An 18,133-nucleotide genomic window follows, 5' to 3' on the forward strand; every position below is an offset into this window, starting at 1 on the left:
TAATTCCATCAACGTTACATTATGACACAGTCTACTTAGCCTACACATGAAGGCCTCGGTTGATTCAGTTCGAGACCCCTCTTTCACGGAATTTATTTATTTATTTATTTATTTTATCCCTCAGACCGACTGGGCCCACGTGGACAGCAACAGGCCTTATTCGTCTGTGAGCGTCAGGGATGTGTGTCGCCCGGTGTCTCGATCGCATCTTTTGGGGGGAATCTGGGTCAGTTTGCACGCACCTCTCCAGTCGTTCCGAGAGGTTGTCCGCTAGGTCGAAGGAAGGAGCCTTATACACGTCTGTCAGCTCCAACTTCTTCGCGAAGCCCTTCCTCAGAAGTGGTGACGTCCACCTGCAGGAGGAAAAAAACAACAGATTGGGTGCACGGGACTGCGTGGAAACCATGGCAACGCTGAGGAGATGTGATTTTAGGTCAATCATTTGTCATTGTCGACCGTCGTGACGGGTCCCCTGGCCGGTCGGGCATCTCGTTAGATATTGCGACAAGACGTGAACTGGGTGTAATTTTGCACGCCATTTCTACCCAGCGGACGCGACGGAAACGGCCGCTACGCGACCGGACGACCGACCTCTTCATTCCCCCCCCCCCCCCCCCCAGCTCGCAGGAAAGATGCCCAGACGTTTAGAAACGTTTAACGCCTTTCGAGCGGCACGTCGATCCTCAATAGCTGCCACATCCGGGTGCTTATAAGGCCGCACACTTTTCATGCGTAATGGCTCGACGCGCGTACTTTACGCACGGGAGAAGCGAGTGTCGCCACGCAAAAGACACGCTTACGTCGGACAATCGCAGCCATCGGTGCGACTCGGGGGGGCGTCGGACATCTGCCAAAATGTCCATCAGTGCAAGACACGCGCGCACGCGCGCGCGCACGCAGGAGACGTTATTCTGGCAAGCAATGTGCCGCCGCACCTGCCCGTCCGCATCACCTCCAGCCTGGCCGACGCGCCGCATGGCAGCGGGTATCTCCGGGGGTCAAAGCCGAAAGAGGACGCGAAGAACTAGGCGAGGGGACGCTTCTTACCAGAAGAAGAATTTGGAGAAGAAGTTTGCATCTTCCACGGGTGATTTCTGCATCCTATAGCGAGCCGCCAGTTTTTTGGTTTCACGCCGCCGGTGTCTCTGACGTGCCGCTCGCATTGGTGGCCCTCGCTCGCTCCAAGACCGAGACGGGATGGCCGCGCTGTTATGTTTTATCTTGTCTTGTTTTCTTGCTTCCTCCTCCTCCCCCCCCCCTCCTGATAGAATTCACTGACAAAGTCTCGGGCGAGACCAGCTCTAGATCTGCCCTTCGTTCACTCCTCCATCTGCAGGACCGCGATCCCTCTTGTCGTTGCTGCGCAGCGTGCGTCGCTTGGTAGGAAGACGAGCCCGTGTATTGCCCCTTTTGCCCCCCCCCCTGCGCGTGCTGCCGCTGCTCAGTCCGGTCGTCTTCTTGCGTCGCGGTGGACAGTGGGGGCGTCGTCCCCTGTTGGAGAATCCTTTAAGGCCTCGCCAAAAGTTTCCCTCGGTGAGACACGTCATTTCCACACCTACAAGTCTGCAAAAAAAAAAAAATGGCAAGGATCGCAGACTGACGGCAAACAAATAAACGAATCCAAACAGATTCACCAGCGCACGTTTGTATTTAGTGCCTCCCCCCCAGCTAAATGCACCAGTTGATCAAGCCATGGCTAAATATCTTTACCTGTAAAAAGTTAACTCCCCCCCCCACAGACACACCCCCCCCCGCCAGATAAGGGAGTCTAGTAAGGCAGAGCCTCAGGTAGGATAGTCACCACCGTTCAGATGATTCATGGCAACTGGCATATAAACCAATTAAATCGGCATAAACGTTTTGCAACAAAGTAATAATAATAAAAAAATAAGAAGATTAGGTGACCTAAAGTGGCGCGTGATGTCACGCCGAGGTTTTCAGCGCAATGAGGATGCTGGCGTCTGTATATTATGGCGGCGAACGTCACAGGAGCGGCTTTATCTTTTCGCCCCCCCCAAAAAAAAGAAACCGGGCAGAGACAGTTCCCGGATGGTCAGAGCGATCCCGACCGACAACGTCGTTATCGCTCTCGGGTTACGGGACAGTTTCAGACGAGGGCGGCCGGGCAACGCGAGACATTCCACGTGGAACAGAGATAAAATGGGGATGGGGGAGGGGGGGTGAGTGAGAGGAGGAGGAGGGGGAGGGGGGGTGAGAGAAGTCAGCGCTTTGGTTTCCAAACAACTTTCATCTGCAAATAGTGTCACCCTCAGCGGCGTGTCTGCAGACCCCCCCCGCCCCCCTTCCCTGACCCCCACCGGGGTCAGATGGGTCAGAGCGGCCGTAGGACTTTCTGTCGCGATGACCTGCGACGCGGAACCCAATGCTGCGGATGAGATTAGGCGGTGAAGAAAAAGAGACAGGTGCTTGTCGACCCATGAATAGCGCCGTTGTCACATGATTGTCTTAAAACACTTTACTATCGTAGCCTCATCTGGGGGGGGGGAGTGCAGCGCGCGTGCGCGTGCAGCTGTGCGAACGAGCGAATGAATGAATGAATGAACGAATGAATGGAGTCAAGAGAAGTAGGCTACGTTGATTGTATTTCCTGGCCCCCCTTTTAAACTTTATGTGGACTTGATTAGCTCCGCGTATGTGCGGTTCGCGAAACAAGGGGGGGAGGAGGAGGAGGAGGGGGGCGGCTCTTTAATGAAATTGAATGAGCGGAGAGTCACATGAACTCAATTGGGGGGGGGTTTAGTGCAGGCGCTACATAGGGTCAGTCTGCTTTTGGTTTTTTTTTTATCGTTTACAGTCGTTTTTTTTGGGGTCTCAAGTCTTGGTTGCTTGGTGGGGGGGGGGTGCTGATGAGTAAAACGCGAATTGTTGGGAGATGCCCACTGTTAGAGGAGAACCGGACGTTGTTCCGCTTGCACGTGCGGGCCACGTGGGACGTTCGAGTAAATGTATTCTGCAAAAACACCCAGTCCCACTTGCAGCAGCAGCGGTGGTGTATGCCTGCAGTATACGTCAGTTTTGCGTTTCCGTTTGTAGGCCTAAATGCGTTCACCGTCAACTGCCCCTGACATGGGGGGGGTCCTTGCAAATAGTTTGAGAAGACCCCGAATCGCTCCCCCCAGGCCTCTCACATCCACCAACTTCACTGCTACACGATGCTCCGAGTTCACTTGTGTTACTGTTGCATTGACAGGGCATCACGACCATTATACGCTTGTCATTTTAGTGATCCTCAACCGCAGCTGGTGGTTATGAAGCGAGGTTTATAACGTCTTATGAAGGATGGCGGTGGCGGTGCGGCGGGTTCCCTGGGCGTCAGTCGGCGAGGTTGTGCCCTGCCCAGAGCAGAGAGTGACACCTACTGGCCAGTTCTTACCGGTCGCTGGCCTGGATTCCAGTGGAGCGAACGCCCGTTGTTGTGGCGGGGGTTTGAACTCAGGTGCCCTGGCTTGAGGGGGTCTCCCTCCATCTTACGCCATCTTGCGTTTCACAGCGCCTCTGCTCTTTCAGCGCCGCTGGAGTCTGAGGCCTAACCTTGCACAGGGATAGGCGCGATTCTTTCAAAATGTAGAGAAATGGGTAACCGCTCTACCAAAACACCAAAAAAAGCATTTGAGCCTGCTATCAATCCCAACTGACTGTGTGGCATGTCTCTTAATACAAGGACTCATGCTAAACAACAGCAGAATACAAGTTTTTCCCCTTGTTTTCTAATGCTGTAAATATATATATATATATATAGTATATATTATATATATATATATATATATAACACTCACTGGCCACTTTATTAGGCACACCTGTCCAACTGCTCGTTAACGCAATTTTCTAATCAGCCAATCACATGGCAGCAACTCAATGCATTTAGGCATGTAGACATGGTCAAGACCAGCGTTTCTCAAACCTCTCCTGGAGGACCACTTGTCCTGCATGTTTTAGATCTCTCCCTGCTCCAACACAGCTGATTCAAATGATCAACTCGTTATGAGCTCCCGAAGCTGCCTAATAACAAAACTGATCATTTAAATCAGCTGTGTTGGAGCACGGGAGATCTAAAACATGCAGGACAAGTGGTCCTCCAGGAGAGGTTTGAGAAACGCTGGTCAAGACGATCTGCTGCAGTTCAAACCGAGCATCAGAATGGGGAAGAAAGGTGATTTAAGTGACTTTGAACGTGACATGGTTGTTGGTGCCAGACGGGCTGGTCTGAGTATTTCAGAAACTGCTGATCTACTGGGATTTTCACGCACAACCATCTCTAGGGTTTACAGAGAATGGTCCGAAAAAGAGGAAATATCCAGTGAGCGGCAGTTCTGTGGGATAAAATGCCTTGTTGATGCCAGAGGTCAAAGGAGAATCGCCAGACTGGTTCGAGCTGACAGAGGGCAACAGTAACTCAAATAACCACTCATTACAACCGAGGTATGCAGAAGAGCATCTCTGAACATACAACACGTCGAACCTTGAGGCAGATGGGCTACAGCGGCAGAAGACCACACCGGGTGCCACTCCTGTCAGCTAAGAACAGGAAACTGAGGCTACAATTCGAACAGGCTCACCAAAATTGGACAATAGAAGATTGGAAAAATGTTGCCTGGTCTGATGAGTCTCGATTTCTGCTGCGACATTCGGATGGTAGGGTCAGAATTTGGCGTCAACAACATGAAAGCATGGATCCATCCTGCCCTGTATCAACGGTTCAGGCTGGTGGTGGTGGTGTAATGGTGTGGAGGATATTTTCTTGGCACACTTTGGGCCCCTTAGTACCAATTGAGCATCGTGTCAACGCCACAGCCTACCTGAGTATTGTTGCTGACCATGTCCATCCCTTTATGACCACAGTGTTCCCATCTTCTGATGGCTACTTCCAGCAGGATAACGCGCCATGTCATAAAGCTCGAATCATCTCAGACTGGTTTCTTGAACATGACAATGAGTTCACTGTACTCAAATGGCCTCCACAGTCACCAGATCTCAATCCAATAGAGCACCTTTGGGATGTGGTGGACCGGGAGATTCGCATCATGGATGTGCAGCCGACAAATCTGCAGCAACTGCGTGATGCTATCATGTCAATATGGACCAAACTCTCTGAGGAATGTTTCCAGTACCTTGTTGAATCTATGCCACGAAGGACTAAGGCAGTTCTGAAGGCAAAAGGGGGTCCAACCCGGTACTAGCAAGGTGTACCTAATAAAGTGGCCAGTGAGTGTGTGTGTGTGTATATATATATATATATATGTGTTTTTCCCCCCATATCAATAATGTTTGCAAACACGAGTAAAACAAGCCCATGTGCAGCCGAGAAACACACAGCATGCTTATTTTCCATCAATAACTCAAAACTTTTCTATCATGTATGAAAATAATGCGGACTTTTACATGGACAGATAAATCACATACTGGGCCTTTAAATCTGCAACTGAGCTAGTCTGGTTAGCGCGGTCGCCTCTCCGCAAGAAGGTCCTGGGTTCGAGCCCCGGGGTAGTCCAACCTTGGTGGGTCGTCCCGGGTCGTCCTCTGTGTGGAGTTTGCATGTTCTCCCCGTGTCTGCGTGGGTTTCCTCCGGGGGCTCCGGTTTCCTCCCACAGTCCAAAGACATGTAGGTCAGGTGAATCGGCCATACTGAATTGTCCCTAGAAATGAATGAATGTGTGTGTGTGTGTGTCTCTCTCTCGACCCTGTGATGGCTTGGCGGCCTGTCCAGGGTGTCTCCCCGCCTGCCGCCCAGTGACTGCTGGAATAAGTTCCAGCATCCCCGCGACCCTGAGAGCAGGATAAGCGGTTAAGATAATGGATGGAAATATAGATTTGGGGCGGCACAGTGGTTGGTGAGGTCGCCTCACAGCAGGAAGGTCCTGGGTTCGAGCCCCGGGGTAGTCCTCTTTGTGGAGTTTGCATGTTCTCCCCGTGGGCTCCGGTTTCCTCCCACAGTCCAAAGACATGCAGGTCAGGTGAATCGGCCGTACTAAGTTGCCACTTGGTATGAATTGTGTGTGACGATTATACATACACATCGAGGGACAATTTAGTATGGCCGATTCACCGTGCGAGGAGGAAACCCACGAAGACACCATGCAAACTCCATACAGAGGACGACCCGCCAAGTTTGGACTACCCCGGGGCTCGAACCCATAACCTTCTTGTTGTGAAGCGACCGCGCTAACCACTGCGCCGCCGCCCCACCTGGCCGGACACAATCAGGGAGAGAAACGTAGGGGGTGGGGGGAGTCGGCGTGAGATTTTTTCCCAACCCACTTCGGGCGCAACGCCTGCCTCTGATTGGTTAAAATCCGGGCTTGGCCGCAGCTCGGTGAACAGGGTCGCGATCATTCAGCGGCCTGAAGCCATGGACGACAAGATCGACGGCGGTAGAGCAAACGGGTTTCCGGCTGGAGACGAAAGTGACGGCAGCTGCGACGAGTGGGATGTCGGGCACTACCAAAACAAACGGAGACATGTTGCGCAGGTAACGTGAACTGTTCACGACGCGGACGTGACGGCGGCGGCTGCACCTGCGGCGCCGCGGCGAGCCGCGCTTGCTAGCTAACGCTCCCTGTCGATAAGGGCACATGCTTTCGCAATGGCTCACTTTTCGCTTTAAATGTAAATCATCTTCGTGTTGGGGGGACACCCGTCGCCAGAACGGGTAGTTTGGCGTTGCCTTTCAGTTAGTTTTGTGTGTGGGTTTGTTTGTTGAGCTGGTTAATGCTAACGTTGAAATGCAGCGGGACGCCATCTCTCACGTGGGCCTCGCCGCCATATCCTGTTGGCAGTCGCGTCATTCTGATGACGCGCGAAATTCTGATGGCGGACAGGAAGTGAAAAGCGGTGTGGAGGCGACGCAGCTAGTTTAGCCCGAACTGCGCTCGTTTAGATCAGTGGTTCTCAACCTTTTTGGGGTCCTGGACCCCCTGCGTATTTTTGATCTACCCTGAGGACCCCTCCACCTGATCTTGGGGGAGGGGGGGTTGCAGTTTGATGGAAACAGTAGAAACTTCATTTTAAATTGCATTATAGCATTTATTCACTCTTTGGGGCAAAAATAACACTGGTTTAGATGATACTATGAGAGAACTAGAAGAACCCCGCTACAATGTAGCGGTTTGGTTATCCACCCGTCTAAATCTCCCTCCTCTTCATCCTGCCAGCTAACCGCCTTCCCCCTGCCCCTACCCCCCCCCCCACTCCAACTCCCTCCCCCCAAATGCTCAGAATCATCTGAAATGCCGAGAAAAGTGGTTTTTAGCCATTTTTAGAAAATGCATATTTTGCATAATTATGCATAATTATTATAATTATTTTAACTTTCTGCTATTTTTCTGGTCCTCTCTGGAACAATACCTACCACCTCCAAAAAAGATGAGGATCATAAGTGCATTTTTGCAAAAATGCATATATTTTGCATAATGCCGAAACATTTCTAAGTCCCAGAATTTTTTTTTATATAGGTGAAAAAAAATCAAAGATGCTCAGAATCATCTGAAATTCCGAGAAAAGTGGTTTTTAGCCATTTTTAGAAAAATGCATATTTTGCATAATTATGCATAATTTAAATTTAATTTTCTGCTATTTTTTATAAGTGCCCCTGATCATTCCCAATAACCTCCAAAAAGAATCAAGGCCCCAAGTGCTTTAGTTTGGCCGTTTATAGACTCTCACACAGACACACACCACACACCAGACACACATTGTGAAAATACAGGAGTGGAAGGTAGAAATAGGAAGTAAGATATGTTGGACATGATCCTTATGTTATGAAGAGTGATTTTTTTTTAACGAAGTGGTGACTGCACACACGCGTTAGGCCCAATTTATACTCCTAATGTCGGCTAGCAGACATAGCCGACATTTGGAGCATAAATTGGGCTTCATCCGACTCTGCTCCTCCCGACCGCAGACGGCGGTTCGCAAGCCATTTTTCCCTCGGCGTTTTCGGTCAACTTCTTGCCCCCCCCCCCCCCCCCATTAACAACAACTTTTGGTACTCAATAAAAACTCCTTGTGGTTTCTCAGTTAATGACACCAAACATAGGCATTTCGAAAGTTTGTGATAGTGCTTCCTGCGTAGAAAAAACACTTCCTGCCCTCCATGTGTACTTGGTGACGTCATATGCAAACAACCTAGAAATGCCCGGCAGTAGAGCTGGGCAAGATGTTGACGTGACATCTATTGTGATATCAAACGAGATATACTCTAGGATTTTATTTATCGTAATATGGTTTAGATGTTGTTGTTCCCTAGTTTTGAAAGCTGAATTGCAGTAAAGTGGTAGAATTCAGTGACTGTGTTAGCTGGATGAACTCATAAGTGAATGTCTCGATCTGCTTTGTCAACATATCCACATCACGAATGAACAAGTTCACAAATTGCCCTTGCGTTGTGAACATGAAGGCACCAACAGTCATCCCCAAACACTGTCACATTACCGATGTCTAGGTCTACTACTACTACTTTCGGCTGCTCCTGTTAGGGGTCGCCACAGCGGATCATCTGTTTCCATTTCTTCCTGTCTTCTGCATCTTCCTTTGTCACACCAGCCACCTGCATGTCCTCCCTCACCACATCCATAAACCTCCTCTTTGGCCTTCCTCTTTTCCTCTTCCCTGGCAGCTCCATATTCAGCATCCTTCTCCCAATCTTCCCAGCATCTCTCCTCCTCACATGTCCAAGCCATCTCAGTCTTGCCTCTCTTGCTTTGTCTCCAATCCGTCCAAGTCAGAAATACTGTGGCGAGCCTGCATGGAAGAATGACAGGCAGAGATCCCGTTTAATTGCAACTCCCGTGCCCCATACACACCGCACAACCCCAGGAGTGCTCTTTTATTTTACACACACGGAACGGAACAGAACTAACGGGAAAGGAGGCATCAAAAGGCAAAGATTTTATTTGAATACACCGCACAACCCTAGGAGTGCTCCTCTATTTTGCCCCTCCCCAATGGGTGCTGAACAATGGCTTCCCCTAACGAGGTCACTACCGAACACACCAATCTCTGTCATGATCCTACAGTCAAACAGTCCATAAAATGGTTTACACACAGTCAAAACCCCAAACAAATGATACATACATTCCATCCATTATCCAAACCGCTTATCCTGCTCAGGGTTGTGGGGATGCTGGAGCCTATCCCAGCATAGTCAAAACATGAACACAACATTACTAAACAATGATCTGAACATGAATGTTAACAGTCCCATATTCCCTTGCGCTACCCCAGCACATAGCTGTCAATAGTCCAGTGACCGCCCTCCCTGGTTGCTACATAGCCCACACGTGAGGGGTCAGTTGTCCTCGATGACCCCATCACCCAAGACAAAGTCCCTCAAATGTCCAGGGTGGCGATGCTGGCGAACAGGCGGCCTGGGGCTTATAGGAAGCACAACTGGGAGATAAGCACAATGATCGGCGCATAGGGTGCTACTGTCATCCCTGGCCCCAACAACAGGTGGAGCAAGGGGGTGGTATGGAGAGAGTCTGTCCCGGTGCAGCACCACTTTGTGCCCCTGGCCAGGCATGCACACCCGGTACACCACCTCAGCCGGCCCATAACCTCTCTGGGACCCTGCCAGTGGCTGCGAAGCTTGGGGAAAATCCCCTTCTTGCAAACGGGACAATACAGCCATACCTCGTCCCCTTGCATGAAGGCCTGCCCAAGGCACCGGGTGTCATAGGCCCTCTTCTGCCGTACCCTGGAGTTGGCCTGGACCCAGCAGGTATAGTTGTGCACCACTTGCAGGCAACCCCTCAGTCTCTGGAGGTAGTCCATCTCTTTTCTCCCAGCAATCTCAGGCTCAGCAGGGTCCCAAACACCAAGTCCACCAGTGTTTGGAGTTCCTGCCCAAAAATGAGGGCAGCGGGTGTGCACTGGCTGGACTCCTGGGCAGCAGTCCGGTAGGACAGCAGGACCAAGGGCAGGTGGTGGTCCCAGTCCCGCTGCTGAGGATCGCAAGTTGAGTGGCCAGGGTACGGTTGAACCACTCCACCAGCCCATCACTTTGAGGGTGGAGCAGTGTCGTCCTCATCTTCTTCACCCCCAGCCATTGGCAGACCTCACTGAAGACCAGGGACTCGAAGTTCCACTCCTGGTCGCTGTGGAGCTGGGCAGGAACTCCAAAGCGGGCAAACATGTCTTCCATCAGCCTCTCTGCTGTCATGGTGGTGCATTGATCTGGCACTGCATATGCCTCTGGCCACTTTGTAAAGTAGTCCATAGCCACAAGAACGTAGCGGTTGTCGGATTCGGTGACAGGGAAAGGCCCAATGATGTCTGCCCCTACTCGCTCCATTGGGACCCCCACCAAGTACTGCTGCAGTGGGGTGTGGTAGCGCTGGGTCAGTCCCTTCTGGGCGGTGCAGGAGTCGCAACAGTGTACGTGCAGCTCTATGTCTTGTCAACAGCCAGGCCAGTACAACCACCTCTGGAGGCGGTGGAGGGTCTTGGTGTTCCCGTAGTGCCCCGCCCTCACCAATCTATGGGCCATCTGGAGAACCTGGGGACGGAGCACATGGGGCACCAATAGCTGCAAGAGGTCACTCCCTCATCTGGGAGCTTGCCACTTCCGGTACGCCAACCCTTCATGGAGCTCGAAGTTGCGTCACTGTGAGTGGTAGGCCTTTAGCTTGGGTGCCAGCGCTGACACCTCTGTCCACTCGGGGCACCGCCCTGTCTCCAGCCAGCCCCTCACCAATGCCAGGGTCGCATCTGCCTCCTGCTGCTGCCTTAGTTGCTGCGTGGTTAATGTGGACCAACCCTCCTTGTTGTTGGCAGCCTGGATGGCATGATGCAGAACTGCCACAGACCCTGCCCGATGGTGAAGATGGGTTTTCAGTCTTGCGTCAGGGACCAGCTTCATCTGCTTTTAGCAGCTGCGCAGGTCGAGGGAGCTGAACCAGCTGTACCCCGTGATGTGGTCTAGGGCAGCGTTTCTCAAACCTCTCCTGGAGGACCACTTGTCCTGCATGTTTTAGATCTCTCCCTGCTCCAAACACAGCTGATTTAAATGATCAGTTTTGTTATTAGGCAGCTTTGGGCGCTAATAACGAGTTGATCATTTGAATCAGCTGTGTTGGAGCAGGGAGAGATCTAAAACATGCAGGACAAGTGGTCCTCCAGGAGAGGTTTGAGAAATGCTGGTCTAGGGCATCGTCGATTCCAGGGAGTGGGTAAGAGTCCTTTTTTGTGACGGCATTAAGGCGTTGATAGTCCACACAGAACTAACAGCCACCATCCTTCTTCCACACCAAGATGGCTGGAGCCTCCCACGGACTGTTGGGGGGCTCAGTCACCCTGGCAGCAGCCATTTCGCGGATTTTGTCCTCCACCACCTGTCGCTTAGTGAGGGCCAACTGATGGGGCCGCAGACGGATGGGCAGGGCCAGTCTCGTTGGTATGCTAAACCAGTCCAGTCTGCCTGCAGTCTTCATCTCTAGCAGTGAAGATGTCTGTGTAGTCATTGAGGAGGCGTTTGAACTGGGGGTCAAGGCCATTATTGCTACGCTGTCACAAGTCGCACAAGTCGTGTATGGCTTCAGTCATCTCAGCAGGCGGGGTTGGGGTGGTGCACTGGTGGTGGGTGTGCTGGTGGGCAGTTGGACGGTGGTCTGGGCTGCTGGGGCGAAGAAGCACACGGGCTCAGTGCCTGCTGGGCAGTGGCTGCTTGGTGACTGGCTCATTGGTCTTTGGGACTGTCCCTTCCCCGACCAGACTGGCGCACCAGTCTTCATGCCGAGGCTGATGACTGTCCCTGATATGTTAACACGGGCCCCCCCAGTGGGTCAGCAGGTCCAGCCCGATGATGCACGGATCCCGAATTTTGGTGAGCCAGAACTCGTGCGCCAGCTCCTGGTCTCAGGCCTGGACTCGCAGTGACTTCCTCCCTCTTATCTCAGCCTTTTCCCCTTTCACCGTCATCAGCTGGGTGTTGGTTGGGGACCATGCCACTGAGAGTGGGCCGGTGGTGCCTGGGAGGACGCCAGGGAAATTGTAGACCCTGTGTCTACCAGGGCCCTGCAGGATTGACTGTCGAGTTGGCAGTCCGAATATAGTCCTTTGGTGTGACCTAGGTGGCTGACCAGCGTGCATCGGCCTTGAAGGGGGGCTGGAGACTGGAGTGGCGGTCCCTTCACTAGACCACTCCGCTGTTGTTTTCCCGTCAGCTAGGTGGCTCTGGTCTTCTGTGCTGATGCTGAGCAGTCATAGGCTATGTGACCAGGCTCGTCACACCAGTAGCAGCAGTCAGTCGGCTGGAGTGGACGTCGCTTGGATGTTGGACACCGTTGCCGCGACTGCTGCGGTCTGAGGGCAGGGGTTTTCTGCTTGGGAGGTCGCGTGGAGAGTACTACCTCGGCCCGTTCAGCTTTGCAGAGAGCCATACTGAGGGACAGAGGTGAACCTGTTTGCAAAAATGTTCTGACATGAGCCCCTGCAGGAAGGCTTACAGGGCTAGCTCCTCTTGGGTGGCTGCGTCAAACCGGGTAACCGTGTCAGGTATGTAGCTGCATGTCTGCGGTGAAGGCACCCAGGCTCTCTCCCTCTTGGTGGCAGCGGCTGGCTAGCTGCTCGCTGCTCTGATCAGTGAAGGGTCGTCGCCTGAATCGCCTCTCCAGTACTATGGTCAGGGCTTGGAGGTCCCGCTGCTCCACTGGGGCAGCGGGACCCCCTGCAAGGCCTTTCCCTCCAATGCCAGAGCCAGGTGGATGGCAGCCTCCTCATTCCTCATTGCTCCATCCACTGTGCCGTGCTGCTAATTACACTTGCGAGAGGTACAGCTCTAGTGGTGTCGTCCCATTGTGCTTTGGCAGCTTGGCTGGTGTTCTACGCGCCGTATCTGTGCTGCTCACTAGGGGGCGATGGGTGATGGTGGGCACCGTACACTCCCCGGTGCTGGCCCTCCTGGCCTCTAGGGGGCTATCGGTGGCAACGGTTAGCGTTTGCTCCCCGATGCTTGTCCTCCTAGCCTCAAGGGGGCGGTGGAGCCACGGTGCACTGGAGCCATCAAGTTAGGCTCGGAAGACTTCCATCTTTGGCGGGCTCCGTCGTTTACCATGCCAGGTTTTCCAAGCGCTAACAGGTCTGCTCGATGTCCCGCTCCAGTTTCTGGATCCCCCTCGCCATTCTTTAGCTCAGTCCCACTTCTGACACCAATGTGGTGAGCTGACATGGAAGAATGAGAGTCAGGGATCTCTTAATCGCAACTCTCGTGCCCCATACACCGCACGACCCTGGGAGTGTGCCTTTATGTTGCCCCTCCCCAATGGTTGCCAAACAATGGCTTCCTCTAACGAGGTTACTATTGAACACACCAGTTAGTTAAGGTCCTACAGTCAGTCAGTAAAATGGTCGTCTACCCAGTCTGAGTCAAACCCCCAAACAAACAATACAATAATCAAAACATGAACACAACATTACTAAACAATGATCTGAACATGAATGTTAACAGTCCCAAAATCCCTTGTGCTCCCCCAGCATATAGCTGTCAATAGTCCAGTGACTGCCCTTCCTGGTCACTACAATACTGTGATATTGGAGCTTGTTAACATCACCCGCTCCTACCCTTTGACAAAGCAAAGAGAATGACCCACTTGTCCAGTGGTTGGATGTTGAAGATCAAACTATGAAGATGAGAAGAGGTGGCTAACCATGTGCCATGGAGAGCCATGTGTATGCAGGTTTTCTTTCCAGCCGGTCTCCACACCAGGTGATTTCACTGATTAGCAACCCTTCAACCAAAGTGGAAGAATGTATCAGTGAAATGGAGTCGGGTTGGAATGAAAACCTGCATACACATGGCTCTCCATGGCACATGGTTAGCCACCGCTGAAGATGAGGGAGGAAGAAGCAAAAACGTGAAACCTTGTTTTTTTAACTGACATTCCTCTCAATGTGGTGACATGCATTTTTAAATAGACCTGGTATTTGTTTCCATTTAATTTTTTATTTCTTCCACGTGTATTTACAGAGTGGTGACGCTGCCTTGCCAGCTTCAGAGACAAGTGTGACCAAGTTTAAAAGGGCAATCTATAACGGAGATGTCTTGGCTGCAGAAGAACTCGTGAACAACGGCAAGTATCCCCCCCCCCCCACACACACACACACCTATATGCCATCTTTAAGACACAGTTAAAACTCATTGGCTCTAGCCATATATGCCTCCCAGGGTGATTTGGAACTAGTGAGCAGGTTACGGTTCAGTGTCTTGCTTCCTGTAGTTACAGGAAATCAAACTCGACCTTCTCTTTTTAACCTTTAAGCAACCTGTTACTGTATATAAACATGCCATCTGCTGTATTCGCACCAGGGTAGAACAATCCCCCTTTTTTTTTTTTGGCTTACTGGTTGTGATGGTTGCTGCATTACGTACCTCATCCGCTTCCAACGATTACTTAGCCACCTGCCACCTAGATCTTGGCAAAGAATGGGGCAGAATTTATGGTTGAGCTGATGTAGACATTCTGCATTGTAGGATAAGCATTAAATATGGTGTCTTTGTGTTTTGTTTCTTTTTTGAACAAAGATTTTTTTTAAATCCCTCAATACATGTAATTTACATTTTTATGCAGACGATACTATTATATATAGTTCGGCAAACTCTATCCAGTCAGCCATTGATAATCTGCAATTCTCATTTAATACCCTACAGTATGCCCTTCTTAACCTTAAACTTGTTTTAAATGCAAATAAAACAAAGTTTATGATTTTCTCTAGAGCTAAGGAAATTGACATTGGTCTTCAGATCTACACTTTAAATGGTAGACATATGGAAAAAAAATTCCTCATAAATATTTAGGTATCTGGATTGATGACACATTTATTTTTAAAACCCATATAGACAACTTGTCACAAATTAAGGATGCAACTTAGTTTTTTTGTATCGGAACAGGGCCTGTTTCCCTTTTGTACCGTAGGAAAAGGACTGCGGAAGCGACCTTTCTCTCTGTGTTGGATTATGGCAATGCTATTTATAGACAAGCTTCGATCTCTACCCTTAAACATCTAGATGCTGTCTGTCACTCAGCTCTTAGATTTATTACTGACAACCCTTATGGCACCCATCATCGTGTCTTGTATCAGAGGGTGGGCTTGTCTTCCATCTCTGTCAGGCTAGATCAGCACTTTTATTTATTCATCTACAAAGGACTACAGGTAGTCCCCAGGTTACGAACCCCTGTACTTATGAACCGACTTCTGTAAAGCCTATTGCTTTAAAAAATTGAGTTACACACAAGGGTTCATACTAACGAACAGACGGACTACTTTTCGCGACACTCAAAACACTGCGTTTTAGGCAGTTCGTCAGCCTGAGGGAGAACAATGCCATGCCGTTGTCACCGTTTTAAGTCGGATCGCGTAAACATTGTGTGCGTTGTGTTTTCACTTAAAATTTTCATGTGTTTCATGGCTTCAAAGCGTAAATCCTTTTTTTTTTTAGATGTTTTTTTCCCCTTCCCCTTTTTCTCCCCAATTGAATTTTTGGTTAATTACCCCACTCTTCCGAGCCGCCCCGGTCACTTCTCCATCACCTCTGCTGATCCGGGGAGGGCTGCAGACTACCGCATGCTTCCTCCGATACATGTGGAGTGAGCAGTTTTGCCAGGGGGACATAGCATGTGGGAGGATCACGCCCCAACTGACCAGAGGAGGCGCTAGTGCAGTGACCAGGACACATACCCACATCCGGCTACCCACCCGCAGATATGGCCAATTGTGTCTGTATGGACGCCCGGCCAAGCCGGAGGTAACACGGGGATTCGAACCGGCGAGCCCCGTGTTGGTATGCAAAGGAATAGACCGCTACGCTACCCAGATGCCCTTCAAAGCGTAAATCTGATGCAAGTTTTGGTGATGCATTGAAGAAAAGGAAAACGATCACAAATTGAAACAAAAGTGGAAATAATAAAGTGTTCAGAGAGAGGTGAAATGCTCATTGTTTTTTTCACTTGCCTGGTGAGGCGGGGAGGCGGGGCCCCGAGTGGACTGTCATTTCTGGCGTCAAACGGTCGGCCATGACCCGCTCCGGGGACAGCGGGGAGTTTGAAATGTAAGACATTTTTCTGGAAAGTTTTATAAACCCATACACACATTCTCTCTCAATTATAAATCCTGTACTGTAGTTAGATTTATTATTATTACTGCATTATTATATTTATGTTTTAGGTAAAATAAATACTATATACTAACACAAACATTTGAATAATTGATGCTAGGTATGAACTGTACGTAACCATTCTGACTTGCATACAAATTCGACCTAAGAACAGACTCGTATGGAAATGGACCTGGTTCGTAACCCAGGGACTACCTGTACTTCAAAAATTACCACCTTACTTATCGTCACTCCTGTGCCCAAAACATTATACTTCTCACCCATTCTCGTGACTGGCCGATGTGTTTCTTTAATTAATAGTGATCTTGGAAAGACGGCCTACAGATATTTTGCCCCATTTGTCTGGAATAATTTACAGGGCTTACTGAAACTTGACCCTCTGATATCGATAGGGCAATTCAAAAAATTTGGTTAGAGATTTTATTGATTTTAGTATTCTTGTATTTTCATTCCCACACCCAGGATATTTTAGAACGCTTTTCTTTATAATTTGTCATCCTGTTGTCTGTATGAATGTCCATCCATCCATCCATTACCGCTTATCCTGCTCTCAGGGTTGCGGGGATGCTGGGGCCTATCCCAGCAGTCATTGGGAGACAGGTGGGGACTGGACAGGCCCTGGCCCTGGACAGGCCACTAGGCCATCACACAAGGCCCACACACACACACACACACACATTCATACTTGGGGACAATTTTATTACGGCCGATTCACCTGACCTACATGTCTTTGGACTGTGGGACGAAACCGGAGCCCCCGGAGGAAACCCACACAGACACGGGGAGAATGAATATTTATGAATGTCTTTGCTATTTTATTATTGCTATATAATTACATTAACATTGTTTTTTATGTTGTTTTATACTGTACTCAGGTCTCACTTGCAAAAGAGATTTCGATCTCAATGTGACTTCCTGATTGCAGTATATATAAATGGAAGCAGATTTCCTTTATTGATTCGAGATTTTTTGTCTCATTTATTTAGCTCCAGTACATTACCACTGTTAAGAACTGGAATGGTTTCAGTGCTTAGATCTCAATTACTACTACTACTTTCGGCTGTTCCCGTTAGGGGTCGCCACAGCGGATCATCCGTTTAGACCTCAATTACATGGACTAAAACCACATTGTTCTGTGTTGACTTTTCCCTTGTCAAATTAGACGTATTCGGTTTTTAACAGTGGTCTAAAGAAAATAAAGAGCACGAGATATGATGGTGGTTAATAAATGAAAGAATGTTGATGACAGTCTCCAGGGAATTTGGCCCATGTGTGAGCAGGATTGTTGGTGCACACTTTTCATTGTAATTTTTTTTTCCTATGTTCTCCCAGCTATTGAGATGTATGAGTGGTGGGGTGGGGGAGCATTGGTTCTGTATTGTGAGGTAAAGGAAAACCTCATCATCAAGGTGTATGCGATGTCTGTCATGCCAATACAACTAAAAGCAAACTTAACCAGGCGTTTTGCTGTGGACAGGTGTAGATGTGGAGACAAGACTGGACTCCGAATGGACACCGCTCATGTATGCCGCCAGTGTAGCCAACTACAACATGGCTAAGCTGTTATTGGACAGAGGGGCCAGCGCCAACTTCTGCAAAGGTCAGACCAAAAGAGCTGCTTTCCTAAGCTTCAGTGTAGGAAGGAAGGAATTAATGATGACTGGATTTAGGCATGGGTACTGAAACCCAGTATTAAATGGGGATCAGTGCTAAAATTATTAAAAACCGAAGTATTGATAAGCTCCGACATTAACGGTTCTGCTATCGGTATTGGAGAAATTAAGAAAATTAATTTCCTATTTATTTAGGTTACATAAACGTTATCTTGCACCTTGTATCTCACCAACTCCATTTCTAATTTGCAATAAGATTTAAGACATTCGTCTATGATGCATTTTCACTATTCTCAATCCAGAAGAGCGATCGCTCTCTCGGAGCCTGTTGTATGTACGAGCCCAGGGGCGGTGCCAGCTCTCTGCCTCTCTCTCGAGACACGCACACAAAGAG

General features: G+C 49.7%; 2 protein-coding genes across 2 annotated transcripts in view; one reads left to right on the forward strand and one right to left on the reverse strand.

The window, feature by feature from the left end:
• cftr (CF transmembrane conductance regulator) overlaps nucleotides 1–1,190 on the reverse strand; it is a 58,634-nt gene extending 57,444 nt beyond the window's left edge. The window contains exons 1-2 of the mRNA XM_056281208.1: nucleotides 1,048–1,190; nucleotides 146–353 (exon numbers count right to left, since the gene is read on the reverse strand). Of these exons, the coding sequence (XP_056137183.1) occupies nucleotides 146–353; nucleotides 1,048–1,163 (324 nt within the window). The 5' untranslated portion in view covers nucleotides 1,164–1,190. The remainder of the gene's footprint in view (nucleotides 1–145; nucleotides 354–1,047) is intronic.
• A 10,222-nt stretch (nucleotides 1,191–11,412) lies between these two features.
• Nucleotides 11,413–18,133, forward strand: part of asz1 (ankyrin repeat, SAM and basic leucine zipper domain containing 1) — a 63,961-nt gene continuing 57,240 nt past the window's right edge. The window contains exons 1-4 of the mRNA XM_056281736.1: nucleotides 11,413–11,888; nucleotides 12,825–12,945; nucleotides 13,982–14,084; nucleotides 17,604–17,726. Coding sequence (XP_056137711.1) covers nucleotides 11,413–11,888; nucleotides 12,825–12,945; nucleotides 13,982–14,084; nucleotides 17,604–17,726 — 823 coding nt within the window. The remainder of the gene's footprint in view (nucleotides 11,889–12,824; nucleotides 12,946–13,981; nucleotides 14,085–17,603; nucleotides 17,727–18,133) is intronic.

Source organism: Lampris incognitus, chromosome 6, assembly GCF_029633865.1.
Source record: "Lampris incognitus isolate fLamInc1 chromosome 6, fLamInc1.hap2, whole genome shotgun sequence".
Taxonomy (NCBI): Eukaryota; Metazoa; Chordata; class Actinopteri; order Lampriformes; family Lampridae; genus Lampris; species Lampris incognitus.